Here is a 13919-nt window from a genome sequence, read left to right as displayed (position 1 = left end):
TGCCGGGCCTGGTCGTCTGTCCTCTTGTACTTATTTTTTTTTCTTACAATTTAGCAGCGATAATGATTTTGTACATACAATGCAAATGCCACGCCCATTCCCGCTCTGAAGACACAAGCGAAATGCCTCTGGGAACAGCTGCTTCCACAGCAGATTGATTGCCTGCGTCCAGTTGTTCCCCCCGTTTTTAATCAATGCTTATCCCCTGCCATGTTAATAACATAACGCTGATTTGAGTGCGTCTCTGGGTGTGCGTATGTGTGCGTCTATTGTCCTTATTTAGAGTCCCTAGGGCAACCCAGTTGCCCACTTGCCCACTTGCCCACCTATCCGCAGCTATACATTTCGCAAATAACGCTACTTTGGCATATTATGTTCCTTTTATGCTTTATGCCGGCACATGCCGGGCCAGCTTGTTCAGGCAGTTGTTGGTGGAGCGCCTCCCAGGCATTTGTCTGTGGCACACATTGCCACATTGCCACAGCTCCACTCACAGACGCTCCCTCTTTTTGTCTCATGCAGCTCGCATAACGGACGCTTTATAGCTTCCTGTCACGCTCAGGCGTGTCCCTGGAGCGCCTCCCCTGTATCCTAACCATTCTCTTCCTCTCATTTCCCTATTCGACTTCTGGTTGTGTCCATAAACTGCCGATAGATATGAAAATTATATAGATGGATAACGCATACGCCGCCGCTGCCGCAACTTGATTGTCTGTACAGTGAACGCTCGCTACATGTGACCAATGTGAAGGATGAATAAAATTAAAGTATATTTTGATTTTATGGAAATTCCAGCCTTAAAGTGCGAATGTCTTTATAAAAATCTGCCGATAGTTGTTATTGAAAATCTTGCAGTAAAGTGCCTTTTATAATTGTCTATTACTGATCTTTTCGTCAAGCGCGACCGCTCACTGTACAATCTGAAATGGTTTTTATATCATTTCGGTAGAGTTTCTATATTTCGCTATGCTATAATTGGATTGTGCTCAGGTGGCTACATTTGAATAGCGGCGCGCCGTTGGAGTTCGTGCTTTAACATTCCATGCTGCGCTATAAATAAGTGAATCAATAAAACACATTAAAACCCATAGAGCCTGGCTCCAGTTCCTCCAACTGCACCGCCTGCAACTTCCCTTTGCGTTTCCTTTTTTTTATTGTTTTTATTTTTATGATGCGTGTGTGTGCACGCGCACAGCATGCAAAAATGTTCATTACAACAAATAACAGTTGAGTGTGTCGCTTAGTCCTTGCTAGGGTTTTCTTGGCCCAAACGTTGGCCTCCGCTGCCCCCTCAGGCCGCCTAGCACACGCGTGCATATCCCGCAATGAAGTTGTAACTACGACAAATCATAAAATTTATGTGCGAATCCCCCTCCCTGCTTTTTTTTAGGCTCCGCTTCTATGACCAGTTTCTGCTTTAATGGCTTTTGTTGTGAGTCCAAAAATTTATCGTCGCCTGATTGGCCTCTTGGTTTTTCTCCGGGTTCTTACCGACAGTCTCTACTGCCACATCATAATGTGGCTAACTTGGTCTGGGATTGGGACTGGGACTTAGGATGGGCTTTGCTTTTATCGCTTTTTATTTTGCAGACAGCTTTTTATGTTTATTGAAATGATTGTGGTAATTGAAATGTTTTTCACTGTGCGACACTCTCGCACACACACACTAGCACACACACACTCACATACTCGCACACGAACAGCGCCAATAAGTGTCACCTCTGGCTGACAAATCTCATAAAAAGCAGCAACTGGCAGCCGGAACAGAATCATATTTCCATGCAAATGCAAATAACAAGATAATATAATGCACACACAGTGAGCACACCAATACACACAGCAACAGACAAGCACACGCAAACCCACACACGCCAAGCAGCAGAAGAACCCATCGAGTGTGTGCAAGATGCCACAGAGAACACGCATACGCACCGTTGCACACTGCTACAAGAGCTACCAAAACGCGAAGATATAAAATTAAATCAGTGATATTAATAGTTTACATATTTTTTTTGTTGAAAAAGTTTTGCTTTGAAGAGTATTGTTTTTATTTTGCCTAGCATCAGATAATATGCAAAATATTTGCATAATATATAGAAAACATTAAATAAATTTAGAGCTATCGCTTTGAGTACGAATAAAGTCATAATTAATGAAGAACAAGATTTACATTTCACTTTCAACTTAAATCTTAATCTCACTTTTGTACAGATTATAATTAAATTTTCTCTATATGCACTTGATAAAAAAATTTGTTTGAAATATATAAAGTAAAGGCCTACACATTAAATATAATCACTTTTCTTCAATTACTCAAAAAGTAACATGTTCTTAAGTGTTCAATAACTGTGTATTTGTAAGATTTTTGATTGTAGTAGAAGCTTGTTCTTTATCAAATAATACTTGTCCCACTGTGCCCTTTGCTGAGAAATTTGCAAACCGAAGCATTTTTCATGCACGACGCTGATGATGACAACTTTTCATGTCAAATGCATTGCGATTTATCATCGCCGAGTGTCACATGCTGTGCCAGTCGTAAATTTCATGCACAACAAAGCAGCAGCAGCAGCTTCCTTTCGATCTACCCAAGCCAGAGCCCATTTAACATAAGGCCTGGCAATTTTAAGCCAAATCAAGCAACAACCTTAACCCGACACTTATCTTTCTTTCCCTCCCTCTCTCTCTCTGTGTCCTTAGATAAAAGCGTTTTGGATGCGCCAGTAGCTAATCTTAATGATAGTCCCGGTGAGCTAGGCAAACCTGTGATTCTGCCCAAGGATATGCCGATAGATATGAAAAAGGCCGTCGACGATGGCTGGACAAAGAACGCCTTCAATCAATATGTCTCCGATTTGATATCCGTGCATCGTTCGCTACCAGATCCGCGCGATGCCTGGTGTAAGGATTCGGCACGATATCTAAGCAATCTGCCCAAGACCGATGTCATCATTTGCTTCCACAATGAGGCCTGGTCCGTGCTGTTGCGCACGGTGCATTCCGTGCTGGATCGCTCGCCACCCGAGCTGATTGGTCAGATTATCCTGGTGGATGACTACAGTGATATGCGTGAGTTAATTGTTGTTTTGTGAGGGAGATATTTAATTTATATTAATGGTAATCACCGGTTTTTGCACTTTGCAGCACATCTCAAGAAACAGTTGGAGGATTATTTCGCCTCCTATCCCATGGTGCAGATTGTGCGTGGACCGCAACGCGAGGGCTTGATTCGCGCTCGCCTCCTGGGCGCCAAATATGCCAAATCACCTGTCATTACCTACCTGGACTCGCATTGCGAGTGCGCTGAGGGTAAGTACGGAAGTGGTTAAATACCATGTTTTTTTTTAATTTTTAGGAATTTTGCATATTAATTGTTAACTGTTATTGTTACTTTTGCCAAAGCTTACCATGGGACAACTATATCATAAAACTTTTATAAAACCCATCAACCAAAGAAACAGTTTTTTTTGATATGGACTAAATATGTCTAGGGTATTTAAACTTCGGCATTCCTTGGCCAAATATTTCCTCCTGTCTCGCTTAATTAGTTCTCGCTGCCCAAAAGTATGCAATTGTTTTCTCCCCCTTAGTTCATGTTTAATGCAACATTTAGAAATTGTTGCAAATTGCTAAGGCAATTTACAATGTTTGTAATTGACTGATAAATTGTTGGCATTGTTTTCATTGGTCTGGCCAAATTAACCGTAAATTAATTATTTAAATAGACCACAAATTGCGAACACACATTTCAAATATTCAGTTTGACTCCACAAGAGCAAAAAAGCAAAAAAAAAAGCAAAAATTAAATTGTAACCAATTTTTGGGTGGGTCGCTTTAGGCGCATTTCGCAAATCCTCAGCGTGCCATCAATTTTGTTGTTACTTTTGATAGCCCAAAGATGAGATTCGTTTCGGCCAACAACAATGTTGGCAATAAAACAAAGCCAACTAGTAAATCACTTAATCTTCAGTTTTGTTGGCTCCGGCACTCGAGCGTTGATAGCGCTGATTGCTTTGTACTCGTCTCTTTTGGCCCAAAAATTTCATTTTGGCTAAGGGAAAATGATGGAAGGGCCGACACACAATCAATTTTGTTTATTGCACACCAAATCGATGAAACCAATGGGGAGAAAGAGTGAGAGAGAAAGATAGAGAAAATACTATTGAAAAAACTTACTTCAAAAAATATCATGGAGAAAAACTTTCGTCTCAAAGAACGTGCACAACATTGTTCTGAATGTGTGTGCTTGTGCGAAAGTTGTGCGCTAAAAGAAAACAATTTTTGGTCTTTTCACTTGATGTTGGCGCTGTCATCGTTGTCGTCAATGCTGGTGATGAATGACATGGCCAGGCGAATGAGCCGGACACGAACAGTGCTAGCAAAAGCAATTAAACCAAGCTACAAACCACGGCATTCACGTAGTTGCTATAATATACTGTAAAAGGCTAGCCCGAACAACAGTTTTGTAAGGAAATAATTATTTACTTGTTTGCTTTAAAGTCGAAGTATCACATATCGAATATCCAACAATGAGTTGGAAATTCAGTTTTTGTATAAAAACTGCACCATGAACGGGTAGAATATATATACTTTCAATACAAGGGTACAAGCATATTTATAATTAAATTTAATTTAAAAAGCAGAGTATTTAGTATTCTTTATTATATCGAACAATTCTTTATATTACTTTACATACACCTTCCAATTTTACTTTGCAACAATCAATTTTGATTTTAAGAATGAAAAATATGTATAATATTATACAGATCATTTGATCTGCTTTAAAGATCATTTGATCTGTATAATATTCTACATTTTTTTCATTCTTATATTTAATCGTTTAGCTACTTTTTAATAGTACTCTTACTTTATGCTTTCTTTCCCTTTAATCATGCCATAAGTAAAACTTGCAATTTTTCATTTAATTAATAATAATTAATTAATAATATTCTACATTTTTTTCATTCTTATATTTAATCGTTTAGCTACTTTTTAATAGTACTCTTACTTTATGCTTTCTTTCCCTTTAATCATGCCATAAGTAAAACTTGCAATTTTTCATTTAATTAATAATAGTTTTTCTATTCCATAATAATCTCTCATTTTACTTACATATTCTTGTCATTGTTGCCATTCCATATATCTTATCACTTATTTACCCTGCCAGCATTCTTACTTGACAAATCCAGAACTAATGTCCTCTCAATCTCTCTGTCGCTTTGTTCACAGGTTGGTTGGAGCCGCTTTTGGATCGCATAGCCCGCAACTCGACCACAGTCGTCTGTCCCGTTATTGACGTTATCGATGATACGACTCTGGAGTTTCACTATCGCGACTCCAGTGGAGTCAATGTGGGCGGCTTCGATTGGAATTTACAGTTCAGTTGGCATGCGGTGCCGGAACGTGAGAAGAGGCGCCATAACGTAAGTCCAAGCTTATTAAGTATACGCCCCATTCTGGCAAATTATATATATACATTACACCATTTACCGCCAAACAGCGACCACATTGAAATTTTCAAACAGTTCAAATGTGGGCGTTGGGTTCAGTTTTGGGCGCTTTCTGTGGCGTGGCGCGTATTTATTTAAGCACATGCCATTATCCTGCCGTCTGTGTGTGTGGGTGTGTGTGTATTTGGTTTAGCCATAGTTGGGTTAGCCGAACTAACCCCAACCTTTGCACGGTATACCAAAATTCCGTTTTGCAGAATTCGCGCACACAACGGAATACATGAAGCCGCTTAAAGCGCTCGAACGTGACTACGGCGGAATGTGAATGTTTGCCGTGAAGTGAATGTGGCCATCAATGCAAACACACACAGACACACACACAATCAGCCAGGGCTGTTGGTTATGATATGGTTGTGTCGTAGGTTCATTTGGGATTTTCTATTCAACTTTTGCCATGCATCTCACCACAGTTTAAAGAGAAAAAAAAATCCTTGCTAAAATCAAATTCGAGCGAAAATTGCATATTTAAGCAAAATCGAACAGCTAATAACTGTGGGAAAGCAAAATCGTTTACAGTATTCCTTAATTAAAAACTCTATTCAGTCTCAATACGTAATCCGATTTCAGTGAAAGCAAAAGAAAGAAAACTCGATAAATGTGTAAATAATTTCGGGAAATCGTAATATAGATGAAATCTCTGTGAAGCATTATAATATTCAAGAGAAAAGAAATTGTTTTGAGCACTCAGTCGTAAGGCATACTATCCCAATACTTTTTCTGCAAAAACCGAAGAAAGAGCTTTACATGATGAGTAAATTATCTAATTTCCTGATATCATAACATTAATTACAGTATTTTGCATATTCAGAGAAATATCCCATAACTATAATTCGCACTCGCACCAAAACCTAGTTATATTTAGTTCTCATTTTTCTACACCATATCACATTTATATGTTACCGATCAGCTTGTCTCATGCATGTGCTCTAAGTGCGATTTTTTTCTAAAATTAAATTTCACGTTGTGTGAAAAATTTGTTGATTTTCAAATTTTAACACCACAACCAACTTTTAGCGGCGCTTGTGTTGTTTCAATGCAAACAACCAAGTTGGTTGTGTGTGTGCCTAAGTAAACTCAGAGCCCGAAGACCCACATTAAACATAAACTCGCATAAATTCGTATTACCTGTTTATACCTGGCTGGCATCTGACGTCTGACAGCTGTTGAAGCTGCCCGCAGGCGCTGAGGCCTGACAATTATGCTGGCTTGTTCACATATTTGGCGAGGATTAAAGTGAATCTAAAATGTTCGTGCATTGCGGGTGTTCTGAATGGTTTGCCAAACACTCGAAATGCAATTTCAGTTGTTGACACCCCCACACCCGCACACTCCCACACACTCGAACACACCCACTCTACCGCATGTTGCAAATTTTGATATCCCTCCACATTTGTCAAGTGGCCAAAACTGTATTTTGTTGCGCACTTGAAACGAGAATATTTCCTCATCACGCCTCGTTCTGCTCATTTTTGAACACATTTTGTTGTTGTTCAAATGTTTAAATGTTCTCTGAACATTTTAATTAAACAAATCGCATTCATTCTTAATTACAACATTTGTACTTAAATGTGAGAAATACATATAGCCTGCATGTAAGTGATATCACGCATACGACGCGTTAAACCGGCAGAAATAATATGCGCAAATTACAGCAGAACGGCTGGTCGTTTGGTGAGGCATCAGGGTGTCAAAGAGCGCTTAACTGCAATGAAAAGCCAAAACTGTTAACAGCAAATTCTCGACTGCTGCTGCTGCTGTGACTGTTGTTGCAGTTGCAGTCGCCGTCGCCTTTTGCGGCGTAAATATCTGGCATAATTGTTTTTACAAGCGCCAAGGGAATTTATGAGAACATTGTTGCCGAAAATCCGTGCCACACTGGTTGCACAGGGATCGCCTGGTTGGGGTATGGGAAACAGAACACATTTTCATGGATGTTGTTGCTGCTGCCGCCGCTGTTGCCACTTGCCGCCTGCAGCTGCACTTAGCAGCTAAATCAAGTAAAGCATTTCCTGAGCACCACATTGGCAATTTGCCGGCTACGAAATGGGAATGAGCCATAAATGTTGCCTATGGCTGTCTGTGTGTGTGAGTGTGTGTGTGTGTCGACGACGACAATGATAATGGCTGCCAGAACTAGGCGAGCGGCGCAAGAAGCATCTATGAAACAGAAACAAAATCGAAAGAAAAATTTCTCGCATCTGCGACAAAATGCAATAAATGCCAGTGAAAAAGTTTCCGCCGCTGCTGTGACATCAATTGAAAAGCCTTTTTATACCCTATACCCATAGGAAAAGGGCTAAAAAAGGGTCTATTGAGTATTGCCCGGGTCTGTTGCCTGTTTGAATGTGATTTCAGAGAGCTTAGTATATATGCTCTTGCATACCATATGCAGATCAAGCAGAGCTGCAAACCCCAATAAAGTGGTCAAGGTTTGCTTAGTTTTTTATTTAATATTTTCACATTTTGTTGTTACTGAATCAACTCTTTTTTTTATTTAAAATTTCCCGTTCTTCTGAAAATATAGTATTCGAACTTATTTTCATAGAGATAACGCGGGCTACATAAGATATCTACATAACATTGGCTGCTATCAAATGTGATGCGATAAATCCAATGGTTGGGGCCCAAGTTATTCCAGCTTCAAGTCTGTCTTGCTCAAACAAACCAATACTAAATAAATTTAGTTTGGCTATTTTTTAGGCAATGAGCTTGGATTAAGGTTCGTTTTTTACTTAAACAAAATGGAGTTCAAAGTTCGGTTGGGTTCATAATCAGCATGTTGCAGCGTTGGGACAAATATATTGCGGCTATCAATGATTCAGGTATTCGCTAAATATTTAATTTAAGCCTTAGTTTTTTTCTATAATATTTTGGATATTAAAATAGATGCAGTCACCAAATTTTCATATAGTTGACACACATTGTCTTCTCTTCCAAAAGTTTCTAATTTTTTTAAATATATATAATCTTGATTTTAAGTACGATTGAACAATTGAACAACATATAGAAACCATGGTAAATGCAAGGCTTATAGACAATAAGTATAAAAGTTGTTTTGGGCTTAATTTTCTCGGCTGTTATGAAGCTTCTTATAGAGCGCCTTCTAGTCGGGCCCTCTCAGCTAGAGCACTCTTGATAGCTATACATAAAAAGCCCGCATGCACTTCTAAGCACTGGCAACCTGAACCAAGCGCAAACGGAGCATATATCCTGGTTGTTGGGCTACCTTTAGGCAGCTGTTGACAGCCTTAAAGCCGGCTCTCAACTTTTGCTGTGTGTCCAAAAAGTTGTAACGATGGCAACAGCAGCAGCAACAACAATAATAAACATCGCTGGAGGTGTTTTGCGCGGCGAGGTGGTATCAAAAATACATATTCGTTAGTAGCTGAAGCCCCGCTCGCCCCTCCGCAATGTCCCTTGCTCGGCCAGCTGCCAGCAAAAGTTGCGTCAGTTTTGTTTGTTGTTCCCGAAGCGTTGCTTTAGAATCGATATATTTGAAAAGCTTACTAGTTAAAGTGTGGTTGTGTGTGCGTCTGTGTGTGTGCGTGTGTGCGTGTATTAAGGTATCCAAGATATGCTTATGCTTATAGAGTGTGTGGGTGGTGTCAGGGGGGCAGCTGCCTGATTACACGTGAGTGACGCTGCCAGCGCTAACGGCTAATGGATTTGGCATTAAACTTGGCAGCTGCCATTCGCCTGGCTGCCCAGCCCAACCGCCCTCCCCCTCTGACGTTCCCCTCCAATCATTGGCAATTGGCAAAATGCTCAACTTTTGCCATCGAATTTGTTTGCCCTCTTTAGGGTTGAGTCCAGAGGGGGCGGCTTCTTGAGAATAAATCAAACTCTGGGCAAATTGTGAGGCTCGTGTTGAGACGACTTTAATGCCGTAAATAATATTTAAACAATGGGAGCGCTTCTTTTGTGCGCAGATCTCGAGCATTTTATGGCAAATTCGCAACTTGGAACGAACTTTTTCCAGATTTCTATAACATTTTTATTGCCATTCTTTTACCTGCCACACTTTGAGTTACCTGACGGCACGCAGTTGCCTGCCACCTGACACGTGCACTTCTTCTTCTTCTTTTTATCCTTTTAACATGTTTTTTGACAGACTTTTTTATGAGCCATGGGTGACTGTGGGTGGCTTTGAAACCCCTTTAAGGAGTTGCGTAGAATGTGTTCTTGCAGACATATTAAATTAAGATATTTTTTATTATAATAATGTTGGAAATTTGTATATAAAATGAATCCTGATTCTTTTTGTTTCTTTTATGTCATTTAGATTTTATATAAGCTATCAGATATCAAATCGGATTAAAACCCGACATATTCTCTCTTCTGTATAAATGTGCTTCAAAGGGTCTTGAATTATCCCTCAATTTCAGATAGTTTTCTCTGTTAACGGTTATATCAAGTCAAGATTGCTGAATTGTAAGAAAAATTTGTAATTTCAAAAATTGTTTGACCAATATTGAGCTTCACTTTTTTAAAACCTGATTGCTATCAACTTATAATTCAATTAGTTGACGGCAGCTGCTGAGTCTGTATCTAAGCCACCGTTTACTTTATTTCTCTGCTCCCAACAAACTTATTTCTTTAAACAGTCTTGTGTGTTTGCCTTCTGCTGCTGCTGTTGCTGTATCCCATTTTATAAAGTATACTTCTGGGCGCAACAAATGGCCTACAAATTGCGAGTTGAAAAATATGCAAAGCGAAGCATTTCAAGTGCTGCAGCTGAAATTAGCTCCAAGGCAAAAAATTGCAAAAGCGCACAAAAAAAACTCAAATAAAAGCAAACAAATTCAGTCGACGCTTTCCGTCCCTAACTAAAAATAATGAAAATGCTGCTGGAGCAGCCAGCTAATCCGTTCGCGTTTGTTGTTAGTTTTTGCCCAAAGTCAGGCAAATATTCAAAAAGTGCACACATGAACACAACACACTGAAATCTCAAATAACCCAAAGCACTCACAACAACAACAACAATTTCATAAAAATCCCAGAAATCGTGCGAGCGGAGTGGTGTGTATGTGGCCATAGAAATAGTAATCCAATTACTTGTACAAAAAAATATAACTTGGGTATGCGCCGCTGTGGCGGATACGCAATATGCGTGCTCGGCTAGAGCCGAAAACGCTCATACGCCGCGTTGGCCAGTCCCTTAAATATACATTTGAGACCATAGAGCTGGGAGCTTTATGCGAGGCACAAACACATAAAGACTCTGAGAGTGAGAGAGTGCGCGAGTGGAACAAGTACCACTCACAACCACACACGCACACACACAGCACTTTGTTGAACCTCCCCCCGCAACGCAGCCTGTTCAAAAAAAAAAAGGTAAAGTTTACCTATAAAAATTGTTTTGGCTGTCGTCGTCTCTTATCCTTATGTGCATGTGTAATGGGCCTGTGTGGATAGGTAAATGGTTTCTAATACCCCACACAGACACTGACACAGATACAGATACACACGCACACACATTGCACGTTTCATTTCATTTCTTGCGCTTTAGGTTTATGCCATTCTGATTGCCTATGCGTGCGTTTTGTGAGAGCCTTTTCCATTTTTACTTTACGTTTCTGCTGTTGTTGTTTTTGCTGCTGCTCATATTGTTGTTGTTGTTGTTGTTGTTGTTGTTGTTGTTGTTGTTGTGAAATCGTGCATTACATGAAGCCAGAGCATTTTTGCCTCGTTGCGTCGAGTGTTTTGTGAGCTCTGTAATACGCTGCGTATGCGAAATTTTCTGCCTTACGCCCCAATGACAAATGTTGAGCAGTCAATTTACAAAGCATCCTCACTCTTTATGTGTGTGTACGTGTGAGTGTGTTTGGAAGACGTGGGGGGCTCGTTACTTGTTTTGGCTCTCCTTAAATGTTAAAGCCGATTACGCTTTTATGTCAAATTCAATTGGATTTTAGCATCCATCACAGCACAAAGAGCAAATGCCGCAAGGTCAAATCATATATCCAAAATGCAGCTTAGTTTTTTAACCTATACGAGTCCTAAAAATAGGACAACTAGAACTAGAAAAAGATGAAATAATTTATACATATTCGATCACAAAATAGTTCTTGAGACTTGACGACCTCTTTTTCTTTTAATTTATAAGATTTGTGGGCTTTTTTTTCGTTTCAAACTCGGTTAGTCTAAGCCTCTTCGATAGCTCTGTAAACACCTGCTAATTAATTTGCGAATTTTTAGATACATTAAACATTTACTTTCTATATTCAATTACAAAACATGTTGTTATGATTTCATATTGTCTAATTGGACAGACGGTATTTGACGGCCCTCAGTATGGGGTACTTGTCGTTGGTGCAGAGTCCTCGGAAGTCATCATAGGACAAATCGTATAGGGCCACGCCGCCCAAATTGTTGTTGCGGACGTAGCCAGCCTTGTCGGCAGCGGTGTCCGGATCCTCAAAGCTCACCCAGATGCCATTTTCACCCTTTTTGTCAGCGGCACGATAAGCATACGAACCAAATCTCTTAGCAGGATCGGTGACCCGGTTAAGCGGCGCATTTGCGCCCTTTGAGTAGACATTGTTCTGGTTGGGTAGCAGGGCGCAGGTCTCGGGCCAGCTGTAGATGCCATGTAGTTGTGTGTTAGTGCCCACGGGCGCCTCATCCACCACATTCTGAATAGGGGGCACACCTGTGTCGCCCGAATCATCAGTCAGTTTCCAGGGGCGACCATATGTAGCCACACCCACATTGATCTTGCTCGCCGGACAGCTGTGACGCAGCCAAAACTTGACCTGGGCGTCCACATTGAACTCCGGATTGCGCTCGCTCAGCTCATAGATGGGCGCCGTGTAATCGGCCACCTCGGGATTGCGCTGGGGTGTGAAGAAATCAAAGGCGGCGAGGTTGACAAAGTCCAAATAGTTGATCACGGCGGGCACATCAAAGAAAACTAACGAAAGGCAAACAAAAATTAGCAAATTTCCAAAAAGATCGCAAGTGTCAACCTACGTGAGGAGTTCACATTCGGCAGCACCGTTGTGGAAAGCAACAGATTGTCCGGCCGGAAGGCGTTCTTCACATCGCGCAGCAGCGCTGTGAACTGTTCCTTGTGCTCCTCGGAGCGCTCATCCACAATGGAGTCGCCGCTAAAGACCTTCTTGAAGCCCTTCCACAGGCTGCCCAGACCGCTGTGCACCTTCTTGGGCTTGTTCTTGGGGAACTGCCAGGCAATGTCCACGCCATCAAAGCCGTAGGTCTTCACCAGCGAGTAGACGGTGTTCACGAAGCGTGTGCGACCCGTTGGATTTTCGAGCAGCTCCAAATACTTGTTGGGCAAATCCTTGGCATCCTCGCTCGTCTCTATGTCTTTGTCACCACCCACACTCAGCAGCACACGCAGATTGGTATACTTGCGCTTCAAACGCGTCACCGTACGGTAAAGACCCTTGCCCAGATCCAAGTCCAGCTGCTGGTTGAGACTGACAGCCTTGTGCGAGTCACGCTCAATGCCCGCATAGCCATAGATCAGATAGTCGCAGAATTGTAGAGCGGGCTCCAGGTCATCAATCACCAGTTTGCCGAGACCTGAAGGAGAGCACAAGCCTTGTTATACACTGAGAGAAACATAGGGGGTATTTGTTAGAGACTTGTTTACTTTAAAACTTTGCTGAAGAATGATTTTTGAATTAAATTCAAAGTATTCTCGCTACGCTCACATACCGTAAAATTGTATATTTATTATTTTTATAAAATCAAGATCGCTTACTACTTGTCCGCTCAGTGTATTCGGGGAATTATTTAATTGTTAGGTCTGTACGTTATCGCCATGTCGCACTCGAGGCAAAAACAAACAAATCAACCTCAATTCCAGAAGTCGCTGATAAGCCGCACTTTGTTTCCAAGCCACTCACTTTTTACACAGATTTCAGTTTCTTTGGCTTTATATATTGTATATATTGGACATAAATACTTATGTAGAATATATAAGTATTTATGTCAAATTATCAAGTGTCGCTGTATGTGTCTCTGGGGATTACGTAAGCACTCTGTCTGGCCGTTGCCTTCAATCGTGTTCACTTTATCTCCACAACTTACCTTCCTTGACAAAACTCGCCGAGTCATAGTAGCAGACGAGGTGTCGCTGCGGTCCCCCCACCTGCTGCTGCCCCACCTTGCCAGCCCTCACGCTGGCCAGGCACAGCCAGGTCAGCGCCGCCAGCACTGCCAAAGTTCTCATCATCTCTCTAGAATTTCGCTGTCTCAAGTGAATTCGAATTCGAGTCGAGTTGTGTTTGCCGCTTGGCCGCCGAATTGAAACTGAAACTTGGACGTATCGAAGCTGCGATCGAAGCTGCGAAGGTTGAGATGTTGTTTGTCTTCTTCTTCTTGTTGCTGTTCTTGTTGTTGTTGTTCGCTTGAGTGAAGCGCGAGTTGATAAACAAAGTAGCA

General features: G+C 41.2%; 2 protein-coding genes across 3 annotated transcripts in view; one reads left to right on the top strand and one right to left on the bottom strand.

Annotated features, from left to right (window-relative positions):
- The first annotated feature begins 2702 nt into the window (after nucleotides 1-2702).
- The window catches only part of LOC115766623 (putative polypeptide N-acetylgalactosaminyltransferase 9), a 31487-nt gene continuing 20270 nt past the window's right edge, over nucleotides 2703-13919 (top strand). For both annotated transcript variants that reach the window (XM_030710616.1, XM_030710615.1), the window contains exons 1-3: nucleotides 2703-3066; nucleotides 3142-3306; nucleotides 5227-5420. In XM_030710616.1, coding sequence (XP_030566476.1) covers nucleotides 2781-3066; nucleotides 3142-3306; nucleotides 5227-5420 — 645 coding nt within the window. In that variant the 5' untranslated portion in view covers nucleotides 2703-2780. The remainder of the gene's footprint in view (nucleotides 3067-3141; nucleotides 3307-5226; nucleotides 5421-13919) is intronic.
- On the bottom strand, nucleotides 11707-13787 carry LOC115766624 (imaginal disk growth factor 6). Its single transcript, XM_030710617.1, has 3 exons — nucleotides 13566-13787; nucleotides 12480-13055; nucleotides 11707-12420 (listed from the first exon to the last, which is right to left on the bottom strand). The coding sequence occupies exons 1-3, from the start codon at nucleotides 13708-13710 to the stop codon at nucleotides 11768-11770; spliced, it is 1374 nt and encodes a 457-aa protein (XP_030566477.1). The 5' UTR covers nucleotides 13711-13787; the 3' UTR covers nucleotides 11707-11767.

This window comes from Drosophila novamexicana, unplaced genomic scaffold, assembly GCF_003285875.2.
Source record: "Drosophila novamexicana strain 15010-1031.04,08,12 unplaced genomic scaffold, DnovRS2.1 tig00001209-arrow-arrow-pilon, whole genome shotgun sequence".
Taxonomy (NCBI): Eukaryota; Metazoa; Arthropoda; class Insecta; order Diptera; family Drosophilidae; genus Drosophila; species Drosophila novamexicana.
Note: the sequence above shows the minus strand (reverse complement) of the source record. Positions and strands in the feature narration are given on the sequence as shown.

Coding starts and splice junctions, on each gene's coding strand:
- LOC115766624 (XM_030710617.1), bottom strand. CDS start 13,710: ATGATGAGAACTTTGGCAGTGCTGGCGGCGCTGACCTGGCTGTGCCTG. Junction 13,056..13,565: donor GGCGAGTTTTGTCAAGGAAG/GTAAGTTGTGGA, acceptor GCTCTCCTTCAG/GTCTCGGCAAACTGGTGATT. Junction 12,421..12,479: donor GCCGAATGTGAACTCCTCAC/GTAGGTTGACAC, acceptor GCCTTTCGTTAG/TTTTCTTTGATGTGCCCGCC.